The sequence below is a fragment of the Saccopteryx bilineata genome, chromosome 1, assembly GCF_036850765.1.
Source record: "Saccopteryx bilineata isolate mSacBil1 chromosome 1, mSacBil1_pri_phased_curated, whole genome shotgun sequence".
Taxonomy (NCBI): Eukaryota; Metazoa; Chordata; class Mammalia; order Chiroptera; family Emballonuridae; genus Saccopteryx; species Saccopteryx bilineata.
In genome coordinates this window covers 2,537,140-2,551,442 of record NC_089490.1, presented here as the reverse complement: position 1 = coordinate 2,551,442, position 14,303 = coordinate 2,537,140, and the positions used below count along the sequence as shown (strand labels likewise).

General features: G+C 46.9%; 1 protein-coding gene across 2 annotated transcripts; it reads left to right on the top strand.

Moving 5' to 3' along the window:
- Positions 1 to 1,549: 1,549 nt before the first annotated feature.
- Positions 1,550 to 14,096, top strand: LOC136321068 (DLA class II histocompatibility antigen, DR-1 beta chain-like). Of its 2 annotated transcripts, XM_066254136.1 has the most exons (6): positions 1,550 to 1,723; positions 8,393 to 8,662; positions 10,351 to 10,632; positions 11,317 to 11,427; positions 11,870 to 11,893; positions 13,776 to 14,096. In XM_066254136.1, the coding sequence occupies exons 1-6, from the start codon at positions 1,624 to 1,626 to the stop codon at positions 13,787 to 13,789; spliced, it is 801 nt and encodes a 266-aa protein (XP_066110233.1). In that variant the 5' UTR covers positions 1,550 to 1,623; the 3' UTR covers positions 13,790 to 14,096. The 2 variants fall into 2 exon arrangements, with proteins under 2 accessions (XP_066110233.1, XP_066110234.1); XM_066254137.1 differs by lacking the exon at positions 11,317 to 11,427.
- Positions 14,097 to 14,303: the final 207 nt, after the last annotated feature.

Sequence of the window (14,303 nt, the reverse complement as noted above, 5' to 3'; positions counted from 1 at the left end):
TTTCATTTATATTAATATGATAGGCAGTAATTATCTAAAAATTAAATTATATGTTTAAAAGTGTATGATTACATCATTGACCCTGGCCAGGTGGCTCAGTAATAGAGTGTCGGCCTGGCATGTGGAAGCCCCAGGTTCAATTTCCAGTCAGGAAACACAGGAGAAGGGTCCATCTGCTTCCCTACCCTTCCCCCTTCTTTTATCTCTCTTCCCCTCCAGCAGCCAAGGCTCCACTGGAGCAAAGTTGCCCTGGGTGCTGAGGATGGCTCCATGGCCTCTGCCTCAGGTGCTAAAATGGCTATGGTTGCAGCAAAGCATGGCAGAGCATCACCCCCTAGTGAGCATGCTGGATGGACCCTGGTCGGGCACATGCATGAGTCTGTCTTCCTTCCTGCTTCTCTCTTCAGAAAAATATAAAAATAAATAAGCAAATAAAGGTATATAATTACATCAAAGGATATAATTCATAGTTTTTCAATAGACTTCCATTTCCTGAGCACTGTATAACAATTTTATTAGCAGAGTCCTCTTTTATCTTTTCTTAGAATTAAGCAAGAGAAGTTCAATAAATAAGAAGACATGTCCTCTAGAAAATGAAAAAAATCATAAAATGAGGACTAGGAATTAGGAATTGAACATTCTTTCACATAAAATATTAATTATTTGAAAGCAAAGTTGTATCAAAGGCTGACTACAAGTGCTTTATCAATCTCTCATCCCCATGGATACTTTGTTTTAGACAGTTGGCCTTGATACATTGTTAGATTAAGTGCTCTTCAAAAGTACTGTCCCCTCCATTCCACAGAGATTGCCTCCTCTAAGCCCCTCTCTCTACATGTATTCTGGAAGTACCATTAAACTCAGTGACAGCATCAGAAGACAAATATGATGAGCCTTTTCACTCAGGTTAAATTATTGACCAATTTTCAATTTCCTTCAGGCAGAAACATTACTTCCTGTAAAGAAGTACAGATTATCCACTTCACTCAATAGCTGTCAGTCTGCCACATCAGTTACCAGGGGAGGCTGCTCCTTGAAGTGTCCACAGAACCACAGCCACTGTCAGTCCTGAGACACCTGAACCATCACAGCGACGTTAACTAAGAGCTTAAGTCATTCCCCAGATGCACACACAAGGTCATGGTGTCATAGTGACACAATTGAGGTCTCCTAACTGGCCATCTTCTTCCCTCTGTCCCTTCAACTCCTAAACACACTCACACACACATGTGTCAGAACAGCTCTGTCAGCAGGTGTGAGGACTGGATACTCCTAAAAGGCTCCAACTTGGACACACATCACTGACCAGCACAGAACTGGCTTACAATAGGGGCCCAATAAAATGTTTCTGATGTAGCAGGATCAAGCGTTTAAAGCACTGAAACAAAACAGTCTTTTTCATGCAGGAAATTCTAAGTTTCAGAAAAGGACTTTCATACCGAGTCTCTAACCAGCAACTGATGATGCTGTTTGTCTCTGACGCCGATTGGTTCTCAGTACCGGCATCACCCAATCAAAGAACAAAGAAACAAGTTCCTTAGTTGGTATCATTTGGGATTTTGGTGAGGAAGGGTCATAATCTTCACGGAGGAAAACTCTCCTGCTCTCTGCACCTGTTCCAGCATGGCGCGTCTGTGGTTCCCCGGAGGCTCCTGGGTGGCAGCTCTGACGGTGACAGTGACAGTACTGAGCCCTCTCCTGGATGGGGCCAGGGACACACCACGTAAGTGCACCTCGGGGGTGAGCTGCTGTGGGTGAGAGAAGGAAGGATGAGCTTTGTCACTGTCTCCAGGCCATGTCCCTTAGAAAACTGTGACATTGTCTTCAGTGACCCCCTGTCTTCATCCTGTGGATCCCGATTCTTTCCACAGCAGAAGGAGCCTGGGTGCTCGCCCTACGAGAGCCGTGTCAGGGGCTCCCTGTGTAGAGACCGTTTCTTCTCCTCTCTCCTCCAATAAACCTCTCCAGCCTCGTGTCCCATTCCCTCGGGGTCGTCAAGAGATTCAGAAATAATGATGTCAAAATAATTCCCTATTCTTTTATAATATTGAGTTATTCCATAAAAGGAGAAAGTTTCTTTGAAAATTTTGTGGGGAATCAAAAGGAATTAGAAAATCCTATGTTATGTCTTCAAAAGCATCTGTGATGTGGTGTCTCTCCCTAATAGATGAGGATGACATCTATTAGGGAGACCAAGGGGCCTCCCCACTGTCTCCCTTCCTCCCCCTCTGAACCCAGTATCCATAAAGCCTCGTACCTGTAACGGAGGTCCCCTGACAGACGCTGGAGTCAGTGCTATCTATTCCTCCTGTGGAAAGTCCCCGGGGCTGAAGCAGAGACTCTCAGTACTTAGAGTGACCCCACAGACAAGCAGCATCTATGGGGTCAGTGTCTCTGATGCCTTAAAGAACTCAAAGTGTCTCTGAACACCTGGCCAGGTTTGTGTTCCCTGTGAATCTATCTTGAACCTTTCTGTGCTATCAGATTCTCCTATATCACCCTTCTCGGGCCTGAGTCCACAAGTAGAGATTCAACCAGGAGAGATAAACTGTCTGATATTCTGTTTTAATAAGAAAAAAATATTAATAAAAAATGAAAAAATAGTCTAATCTTATTAATTTTATATGTTCAAACTATGAACCATGAACAGGACCCAGAGAGTGTGAAGGTTGTTTACATCCCATGAGGCTGAAAGTCAAGGGAACTCGCCAGACTCCTGTAATTTTGGCCCCAAATGTCACAGGTCCATTCATTGTGCCCCCTGATTCCCTGAATTAACTGTTTCGTTACCTCCACTTCCGGTTCCTCCCTATTCTCTCCTCAGCAGCGTCAGCACCATTCCTGGATCCCAGAGTTCCCCCAGGCCTCAGCACTAGACCAGAGTGTAGACAGGATACAATGTAGTGATACTTTCCCTCTTTGCATTAACGGGAATGTTTCCTCCAAGTAATAAGAGGAGAGGGAATAAGTGTCTCTGATTTTCTCACAAGAAACAGAGGAATATAATGTGTCATCCAAACAAAGAGTCTAGGAGCTTAAGCCCCTTCTTGTTCCAGGATCCCCACAGTGAACAAGTCCCAGAACCCTGGGTGTGTTCACTTAGACCACAGCTGGTTATCTGAGTGACTGTGTTATACTCTGCTCTATTCCAGGCTCAGAGAATCTTATTTGAACATGATAGAAAGTTCCCTTTTCTCATGGAACTTAGCTAATGTATGTTGAGAAATACAGTAACCCAATAAACATTTAAAAAAGAAAAATATTCAGAGAACAATAATTGCTCTTAAAAGAAAAAATATACCAGTGTCATAGGGCAGAGAGAACTAGATTCACCTGACTTCATTCAGGTGGTTGAGGACCTCTCCCTGAGAAGTGACACTGAGAGACATTTGAGACCTGAGTGATGAGAGAACCCACCCTGTGAAGGAAACAAGGGACAGGTGTTCCAGGGAGAGGAACAGGAAAGGACACAGTGTGGGGACGTGTTTGCCGTGTTTATGGGACAGAGAGGAGGCAGGAATGGCTGAAGCCCAGCGAGCCCGTTGGGCTGTGACCATGACACAGGAAGAGGGTGGAGAGGACAGGAGAGGGTGCGTGTTGGGCCCTGACGGCCCGGGTGAGAAATCTGAATATTATCTGAAGAGACATGTGAACTACTGGAGGGTTATAAGAAGAGTTCGTTTATATTTATATTTAGTTATAATTCTAGCCAGCATGTGGAGACTGGATGTCAGGGGTCACAGGTGGAGTCGGGGAGGCCATTTAGGAGCAGGAAGAGTTCTCAGGGCAGGTGCACTTGGGGCTCATGTAGTGAGGGCTGGAGGAGACAGTGGGGAAGGGGAGTGAGTGGATGTGGGAGATACATTTGTATTATAGTTTATGAATTAATTTGGGGAGGCATCAGAAAAAATCAAGCTTATCCCTAAGAATTTGTCTTCAGGAATCTGAATGAACATGGTGGCGCTGTGTGCTGTGATAGGGAAGACTGTGGAATAAAGTTATTTGAAGTGAGTGGTTAGGAGTAAGCATTTTGTTTCAATTTGAAATGATTCTGTGACATTTATGTGGAGCTGTGAAGAGGTCAGTTGAATACAGGAGCCTGGAGTTCAGGGGCAGCCAGTGCTGGGGGTGTGCATGCTAGTGTCACTGACACTTGCACTAAGTGGAATTCCAGGACAGTGGAGGAGGTGCACAGGGACAGAGAGAGTGTGTGCAAATAATAAGATGGCAAGGGTCACACTCAGGGGGCCATCGGCCAATGAGTCATTAAAGGGGGACTGAGAAGGTGGTGTTGAGAAAAACCAAGAGCATGTGACACATGGATGTGAAGGGGATAGATTTTTCCAGAAGGAGGGATTGTCCTGGTGTGGTGAGAACCACTAGAAAGTGGGTTTGGTGGATTTGATGTTTGCAGTGAGAGTAAGGAACAAGGTGGACATGAGACAAGACCGTCTGAGGAGAGAACAGGAGCTGGAGACGTGAGGGACAGAACTCAGGGACTCTTCTGAGCAGCTGACCTCAGGGAGAGACTGTGGTCTGGGTCAGGGGTCAGCAGGACCTAAAGTGTCGGAATGAACGAGCCCAAGAAGAAGCTGCAAGCACTTGAGAACCAGAGAGGCTCGGTCACCAGTAAGGAACCGCTGAGTGACCTTGAATGCAGAGTTGACGGATTATGCAGAGAGCCATTCATTATACAGCCAGTATTTATTAGTGACCCAGGACAGACCAGTCATCCCACTAAGTAATGAGAATGGGGTCAATACAAAACAATTCTGGTCTCCATCAGCATGAATGAAGAATTATAGCACTGTACAATTACTATGTATTAGGCTTACACATTTCAGTGTACAGTTCTCAGAACTCTCCTATCTGATCTGCAGCAATTAAAAATGTAATAATCTATGGAATCTAATTTAAAATGTTTAACTTACCTAGAGTTACAGTTAGTTGTAGAACCCAGAGGCTATGGTTTAATCTCAGTATCTAGAAAGTCCCTCTCTTCTACATCAGCATAATTTTGTCACATAGGTTCATGTGCAGTCTGTTATTATACATAAACTAATGTTTCTGTCCTTGTGTTCAAAATAGTATTTACTGATCACATTAATTAAAGAAAATTACCAAATGATGATGAAGATATTATTAGGCTTTAGATAGATGAAAATAAAAAGATCTGGTGAGCTTACATTCATAGGTGTTATAATAATTAAAATGCCCTGGTATTTATTGAGTACTTATTATACAATCAGCACTACAAAGAATCACTTTTTAATTTCACCCTTAACAGTATCCTGTGAGGAACTTACTATCACTAAATCTATTTTAGAGAGAAAGAAAAAGAATCAAAGATGTCACAAAATGACCAAAATGGAAGAGCTCGTTACAATGTAGTCTTCCTAACTCTAGAGCTTGATCTTCTAGGACTGGAGACAGTGGCTAGGTTGTGTCTGAGTTACTGGTAGAGTATCTGATACTCACATGTGCCGGTGTGTCTTAGGGTTGGGGCCAGGGAGATGCAAGAGCTTCTAGTTCCAATATAGAAGAAATTCACATTCATTTGCATTTATAATTTGAAAAGTTCCATTTGAGCTCACACTAGTGCAGAATATAGTGGGCACATGAGGGAGAACACAAGAAGTATTAGCTACTCTCCTCTGTGTCAGATCTTGTCAGGGTGTGGCTACTGCTGCAAAAAAAAACCCCACAGGATGCCCGACTGAATCTGTATTTCAGAGAAACAACAATAATTTGACTGAAATCCAACTTTAACTGGACACCCTGTATTATTTTTTTCCATAGTGAGAATCAGGGTAGCAGTCAGACAGACTACCGAATGCGAAGACTTGTATCCACCCGGCATGCCCCCCAGGGGGCGATACTCTGCCCGTCTGGGGCGTTGCTCCACTGTAACCAGAGCCATTCTAGTGCCTGAGGCAGAGGCCATCCTCAGCGCCTGGGCCAACTTTGCTACAATGGAGTCTTGGCTGCAGGAGGGGAAGAGAGAGATAGAAAGGGGAGGGGGAAGGGTGGAGAAGCAGATGGGTGCTTCTCCTGTGTGTCATGGCCGGGAATTGAACCTGGGAGTTCCACACGCCAAGTCGACACTCTACTGCTGAGCCAACTGGCCAGGGTTGGACACCCTGTATTTTTATTCATTGTATTTGAAAACCTTAAGTTGGACAGTGAACAAGGACGGACAGTGCTAACCCTGCAGGCTACAGCAGCTTCACACATTTTCATTTTTCAATTTTCTCATGTGTCAAGAAGTTACTAGAGAATTTGTGAACAATAAGATAGACCTTGTCTTACCATAGTCCCCTGGTCTCTGCCATCACTTCTATATGAAGGTCTCTACTCAGAGTCTGGGGACCTGCTCATTTTGGTGAACTGTCACATGAGAATTTCATCTTCCTAGTTTCTTCCCATCTGAGGGGACCTGACTATAGAAATGAGAGTTCCACTTCTGGCCGAGGCTGGTTTGTTGATGCCGACTGGTCTTACTGGCAGCAGGAGACACAGTTAGACAGTGAGTTGGTTGGGACACTGAACAGGAATCAGACGGCTGTGCTGCAGTTTCCTCCTGTAGATAATAGGGGACCAGTGGCAGAGAAGATAAGAGAGAAGATGATGTGAAGGATAAATTATCTGACTTGGTGATTGATCAGCAAGGCCAAGAAACAGATCAACCTTGGTCCTTAACTTTATTTCACTGGAAAACGTCTGCACCCAGACCAGATTCCTAGGAAATACGAATTTCATATAGGACCCATATTGTCAACAGCTACACTACCAGTACAGCTATCTATGTAATTGTCACCTGCTGCATCATCATTAACAGTGGCTTTATCACCACAGTTGTTTCAGAATGTTCACACTAGTGGAGGTCACCCTGGGAGGGCCACCACCTCTGGAACATCTGGCAATATCTGAAGTCATTTTTGTTGTCACCCTGGAATTGTGAACTCCTAGGTAGAGAGACCAGGGATACTGAGTACAGCCTTCTGTGTACAGAACAGCCCACCTCCCCCAACCGCAAAGAGTTACCAGGTTCAAATGTCAGTAGTGTTGTGGTTGAGAACACTGCTTTCACCGGCTGTTCCTAAAATTCTAGACTCACACTTTGTACACACACTCACCTTCCAATTCAGTTCTTCCTGGTTTAGTTTTGCTTGCTTTATTACCAAAAAGAGAAATAAAGTCAGTTGTACAAATTCACCACTTTCGTGTGGAATCCAATCAATCTAAAATAAAATCTTAATTTTTATTTTTTTGCCCTTTGCAATGTTTTCCCGAGTTTCCCGACTTCTCGGTCATCACATCTCTATAAATTTTCAACAGCCTGTCTTTCTAAGTCCCAATTACTTTTCAGTAAAGTGTCTCTAGTCTCTGCAGTAATTCTCCTCTCCACATTGATGACACCAGAAGCTTCCATTTATTCATCTCACTTTAACCACAGGCTTAGTCTCTGATTTTCTGAGCTTTCTGGATGTGGAAATGCAGAAAGGAGATGCGGCCCTGTTGGGATTGAGGTTTAATCTCCCTAAAACTTATCCATGGTCTCCTGTTACATTTAGAATAAGGTCCCATCCTAAAACACCCCCTCCCCCAGGTTTTCAGCATGGGCTCCACCTGACCTGTCCTGTCCCCTCCCCTCCCTGTCACTGTCTGTGCCTCAGAGCTCTGTCCCCTCTCCTGTCTGGAGGGAGTTCATGGTTCTCTCAGGCTTTTGCAGGTGGTGTTACCTTGACCTGAAATGTGCTTTTCTTTCCCCAAACACACACACACCTTCCAGTTCACACCAACTCAGCCTTCTTGTCACGTCCTCAGTGTCACTCAGAGGTGGCTTCTTGGCCCCGAATGTAACTTAGATCCTGTTATTCCTCTCTGTTCTGGACGCCACACTTCTCCTCTGACATCTCTCACTCCTGTATGAACTCTGTTCCCCTGGGCTACGACAGTCACTGTCACTAAACTTTAAGCTCCAGGCAGAGGGGAGTCTGTTCTCCTTCTGTGGACGCCCAGGGCAGCAGGGCGGCAGGAGGTCCCACCAGCCACGTGCTCACAGGAGGAGGAGGACGTGTTTAAGGAAAGGGGAAGAGGTGGTGAGAGGAGGGAGGTGGAAGCTTCTGGAAAGAGGTGAAAAGGAAGCAAATCTTCAGGAAATGGGAGTCCAGCCGCTCCACAGCGTAGCCGAGTGGATACCAGTGACTTAGGACCAGACGGGTCAACCCTGCCCGCCCGCCCCCCGCCGGACCCAAAAGAGAGGGGAACCCTGGGTGCGGGTAATCAGGGTCCCCGGGTCCTCGTGTACCCTCTGACCTGAGCGCCCCACACTGGGCGGGGTCGCCGTCTGTCTCTAACCAGTGTGACCAGATGGTTCCTGTCCCCACAGCACATTTCTTGGAGCAGGCTAAGTGTGAGTGTCATTTCTACAACGGGACACAGCGGGTGCGGTTCCTGGAGAGATACATCCACAACGGGCAGGAGTACGTGCGCTTCGACAGCGACGTGGGGGAGTTCCGCGCGGTGACCGAGCTGGGGCGGCCGGTCGCTGAGTACCTGAACCGGCAGAAGGAGATCCTGGAGCAGAGGCGGGCCGTGGTGGACACGTACTGCAGATACAACTATGGGGTGCTTAATGGGTTCCTGGTGCATCGGCAAAGTGAGCGCGGCGGGGGGCGGGGTGTGTGTAAGAGGGGTGGGGGAAGGGACGAGGGGGCACAAGGGACCGGGTGCCCTGCGACGGCGGCTGTCGAGACACCGGTTCAGCGTGTGGCCCCGTCCTGCGGAGGGGACGTTTCAGGGCTGTCGGGCTGAGGGTCGGGGAGCAGAGGTGACGAAGGTGACACGGGGGTGTGAGCAGAGTCACTTCTGTACCGGACAAACCCTCCTTTCCCGGACAGTCACGTGTTCCTGCACGGGTGTGTCCTCCATGTGAGGGCGGGGCTCCCGGCGCCTCTGCTCTTCCTGAGGCTCCTAACATGTCTCTCAGTTTCTGGCTTTTTTTCCACCTCAGTGTGAATATTTTTACATGGTTGAAGTGATTGCGAACAAGGTTTTAAAATTATAATTCTTACTTAATATTCCCATATTACTATTAATATTTCTATAATGCTAGTGCTATTTAAGTAGTTACATATCTTCCTATAGTTGTGACATTTTACTTCACATTTTGTTTTGTTAAATCTTTTTTCAATATTGCCAAATAGTTGGTTGAAAATTTAGGTTTCTTATTTTTAATTTATGCTTCTTTGATTCCTAAGACGCCTGAATATTTTGACTTTGAGAATATTTGATTCACCATTTTCTTCAGCTCCTGGTTTGTGTTATCATTCTACTTTATTACTTTCCATGTTGAGACTTTACACACCTTTAATGTAGTGAAATTCACCGCAAAAATGTCAGCAAGGATTTACCATGAATCTTATTATTTTGTGGTAATATAAACATGTTTCCCCCGGTTCCTCCTCCACTTCCTCTAAAATTGTATTTATTGAGCCTGGTCTCAGGTGGGAATAACACATGTATATGAACCCTACACCCTGTTCTGAGCTCAGATGTCAGCTTAAAAAGACAGATAATTATCAAATGATTACAATTGCAGTAATACATATACTTCTTTTGAAAAGGGGACTGATTGATCCACTGAGAGTGATTATCAGTATCTCTAATGACTGACTCCCGGGCTCCGCCGCCTCTCCTTCAGGACTCAGCCTTTCTGGGGCTTAGCTCTCAGAGTCAGGGACCCACCTGTCTTTCCTGCTGCCCAGGTGGGACCATGTCTGTGGGGTTCTCAGGTGTGGGTGTCACGACCCAGGATGTCGCACCCTGTGTCCCCATCTCTCCCACACTGCTTCTCAGTTTACCCACACTGCTTTGAGTTATATTTTCTCTACAAATGAACAATGATAATAGTAACTAGCTATAACATATTGCAGCTAAGTTCCAGCCATTGTTTTACATATTTAGACCCATTGATCCTCCCATATCCCTAAGAGGGAAGTTAGTATTATTACCCCTTTTATAGGTGAGAGAGCTGAGACACAGAGGAATGTAAACATTCTTCCAGGAGCAACCAATAAGAGCAGAACAGGGATTTGAATCCAGGAAGTGAATAAGTCAACAGTGAATAACTGTTCCAAGATATAAAAAAGGCCCCCAAATCTAGTGAGCCCATGCTGTAGGGATAGATTCAAGCCTCAGAGCACTAACTCCCGCTGGGCCACAGGGCCAGCTCTGAGGGAGCTGCCCAAGGACAGAGCCTGGGACTGGAGACTGGAGGCCGACAGGGAGCCAACCAAGGAGCCTCCCTCTGTCTTCCTCACATTCTACCCCCCTTTTCTCTCCCAGCTGCGCCCACAGTGACTGTGTATCCTGCACAGACCGAGCGCCTGCAGCACCACAACCTCCTGGTCTGCTCTGTCACTGGCTTCTATCCAGGACACATTGAAGTCCGCTGGTTCCGCAATGGCCAGGAAGAGGAGGCTGGGGTCAGCTCCACAGGCCTGATCCGGAACGGGGACTGGACCTTCCAGATGCTGGTGATGCTGGAAACAGTGCCCCAGAGGGGAGAGGTCTACACCTGCCACGTGCAGCACCCAAGCCTGACGAGCCCTGTCACCGTGGAATGGAGTGAGAAGCTTTCTGACCTCACCCGTGTCTCACCCAGCACAGGGGACCTTGCTTCTCCCTGAGGGTGGGGTTCCCCCTCCCCACACCGTGTTCTCATTTGTTCATGTCCCTCCTTCAGCACAGGTCCTGGGGGTCCCTGTGATAATTCTATAAACACCTCTACTTTCTGAGGAGACAGTTGTTCTCTGCAGGCAGAAGAGAGGCTGTCCCTGTTTTGAGCTTCCCCACGATGTCACAGGTCAAGGCCCCCTTGGCCCTGGTACCAGTTCCCTGTGTCAGGCTGTGCTGGTCCTTCCACACTGCTGCTCTGAGTTGTCCACTGTGATCTGAGCAGAGGCGCATCCTCTACAATGTGGGGGCCTCCCGACATGAGGGGAGCAGTCCCTGCTCTGTGTCTATTAGCTCTGTCCCCCTGGACAAGGGCTCAACCTCATTGAGTCCCAGGCTCCACATCCGTCAGATCATGAAGTAGTGGCCTGATGTCAGGGCTGTGATGGTTAAATGAGTTCAGTGCCTGAACGGTGTATCTACTCAGTGTGAGTTTTAGGTCTGTTTTCCAGAAATGGCCAATAGTTCTGGTTCCTTTAGGCAGCCTTCCACCCATGTTCTCAAAGTTCAGTCACAGGGTCTCATATAGACATGCTGAATTTCGGATTAAAATCACCAAATTGTTTCTTCTCTCAGGGGCACAGTCTGAATCTGCACAGAGCAAGATGCTGAGTGGAGTCGGAGGCTTCGTGCTGGGCCTGCTCTTCCTGGGGGCGGGGCTGTTCGTCTACTTCAGGGGTCAGAAAGGTAAAGCGCCTGCTGTCAGCTGAGGATCCCACAGACTCTATGGGGGGAGAAGTGACTTTGCTCATTAATTCTGTGTATATCTGACCCTGTATAAAGCCCTTCTTTTCCTGGTCGATCTCAAATTTCCTGCAATTCCAGAAATAATGCTTCATGGTGCTTATGGTTGAAACATAAGGAATTATGGACTGAAGAGGAAGAGAAGGGTTAACATGCAGGAGACTTGGGTCACGACCCTGGAGTGAATGAGGAGCAGACACTGGATGTGTGTGAGGGGAGCTTCAGAGGTCACTGCTCTCAGTGTCTGCTCCCCTGTCCTCTCCAGTGTCGGGTGAGGTGGGTTGTGGGGTAGAGAATTCTCAGGTGTTCTGCAGCTGGTGATGATGTGTTTGGGGACAGATTCACCTTCCTATCTTTGAGTGTGTGTCTTCCTTCTCTTTCCCAGGACACTCTGGACTTCAGCCAACAGGTAACGCTCTTTAATCCTCTTTTAGAGACACAGTCCCTAACACAGGATGCAGAGGTGACAGGACAGGCACAGAATAATGGGAGGACTCTGGCTGTGACTTGTTGTCCCAGTAGAGCCCAAGCTCTACGTCGATCAGGCATCCCTGATTCGACTTCCCTGTGCAGTGGGACGCTCCTGCTTATCAGCAGGGCTGGCAGCCTCTCTGAAACTACTCTTGAGGTGGCTATGAGGATGCTACCGTTAAGTGCCACCAGAGGAAAGATAGGACCGACACACAAGTTAGTTACAATAATCACACAGGCAATTTATTACTCACAAATCCTTTTGGTGAGTTTGGGTACAGCTTAAGGAGACCCCGTCCGTGTGCTCCTCTTCGCTGGCTTTTGTCAGAGCTCAGAGTGGTGTGGAGACAGTCCACATCAACATCAGAGTCTGGGGGACTACTGCAGCAGGGGCCCCTCAGCTTTAGTACCTTTTCTGGCCAACACCTTATAACAGGTGTCAATCTATAGGATTATCACCTCAACCTACCTTCTAACAGGTGCCAGTCTACAGCAGGGGTAGTCAACGTTTTTATTCCTACCGCCTACTCTTTTGTCTCTGTTAGTAGTAAGATTTTCTTTTCTTTTTTTTTTTTTTTTTTTTTTTTCATTTTTCTGAAGCTGGAAACAGGGAGAGACAGTCAGACAGAGTCCCGCATGCGCCCGACCGGGATTCACCCGGCACGCCCACCAGGGGCGACGCTCTGCCCACCAGGGAGCGATGCTCTGCCCATCCTGGGCGTCGCCATGTTGCGACCAGAGCCACTCTAGTGCCTGAGGCAGAGGCCACAGAGCCATCCCCAGCGCCCGGGCCATCTTTGCTCCAATGGAGCCTTGGCTGCGGGAGGGGAAGAGAGAGACAGAGAGGAAAGCACGGCGGAGAGGTGGAGAAGCAAATGGGCGCTTCTCCTGTGTGCCCTGGCTGGGAATCGAACCCGGGTCCTCCGCACGCTAGGCCGACGAGTAGTAAGATTTTCTAACCGCCCACCTGTTCCACAGAAATGGTGATTTATAAAGTAGGGAAGTAACTTTACTTTATAAAATTTATAAAGCCGAGTTACAGCAACTTAAAGTATATAATAATTACTTACCAAGTACTTTATGTCAGATTTTTCCTAAGTTTGGCAGAATAAATCTTTATGAAACAACTTACTATACTTAAATCTATCCTTTTATTGATACTTTGGTTGCTCCGCTACTGCCCACCATGAAAGCTGGAGCGCCCCCTAGTGGGCAGGAGGGATCAGGTTGACCACCACTGCTCCACAGGATTATCACCTCAAACCACCTTTCTGGGCGTTCCTCACAGGGAATTTTCTCTTATGTTAATCTACTGAAATGTTTACATCAAAGCACTTTCTAAGATGTTCTTATTCACATTAACTTACAAAGTTAATGTAAATAACACCAACCCACTTTTTATCTATGTATAAATTCATACACATACTGACTGGACCCTGCTTATGAGTCACAGTCTGTTTATCACATTATAGAGTTATGGCACCAAGCCACTATATTAATTCCTATCCAAATGGCATAACTTTATTTAATTTTAATAATTATTTTGAATATTATTTTAATTACTTTTATATATCTTCCATATTTTTATATTTTTATATATTTAATTACTGTAACCTTATATTACTACAACACGTGTGGTCAGGCAGTTTGCAGTAAAGACTCTTCTCACCACTTAGGACAGGCCCTCTCTACAGGAGCTTTGGCTCTGGGTGACATAGGAGCATTTCTGTCCTGACTTCAGAGCTGTTACAGGAGGCCGTGGGGGTGGGGGCAAAGCTGGGTGTGGCTGGGACTGGACACAGCGTCCCCTCTGTCTGCAGGGCTCCTGAGCTGACGTGACCATGCTGACACGGAGGATAAAGAGCCCCTGTTCCAGCGTCATCGCAGCATGAGGTTTCCTGCTCGGCTCTTATTCCACAGAGAGCGCTTCCTCGTGCTCTGGTTTGCCCCCGGTCAGTGACCCTGCAGAACACGTCCTCCCTGACGGCCTCCTCAGCCCTCACTTGACCCGGAAGTCCTCATGCTGATAGCAGTTTCTTATCTCATGCCTTCCCTGGTCCCTGTGTGGTCACCCTACCGTCCCCTGTGCCCCTGAATCCATCTTCTGCACACATTTCTTTATAAATTTTCTCTCAAGTAAATATGGAGTCAAAGTTGTATGCTTCACACAGCTTCCAGGACAGGAATTAGAAAGAAGAGAGAAAGAGGGTGTCATCTCTGTGCAAGGACACTGTTCACTTCCACGCCTGCATTGTGGCCACAGGGGAATTGGAAGGTGTCCTGTTTCCCTCCATGCTTTTTCCTGATGTTTCTGGATTCTGTAACCAGGTCCAGCTCCTGAGGTGGGA

Coding starts and splice junctions, on each gene's coding strand:
- LOC136321068 (XM_066254136.1), top strand. CDS start 1,624: ATGGCGCGTCTGTGGTTCCCCGGAGGCTCCTGGGTGGCAGCTCTGACG. Junction 10,633..11,316: donor CCCTGTCACCGTGGAATGGA/GTGAGAAGCTTT, acceptor TTCTTCTCTCAG/GGGCACAGTCTGAATCTGCA. Junction 11,428..11,869: donor CTACTTCAGGGGTCAGAAAG/GTAAAGCGCCTG, acceptor TCTCTTTCCCAG/GACACTCTGGACTTCAGCCA.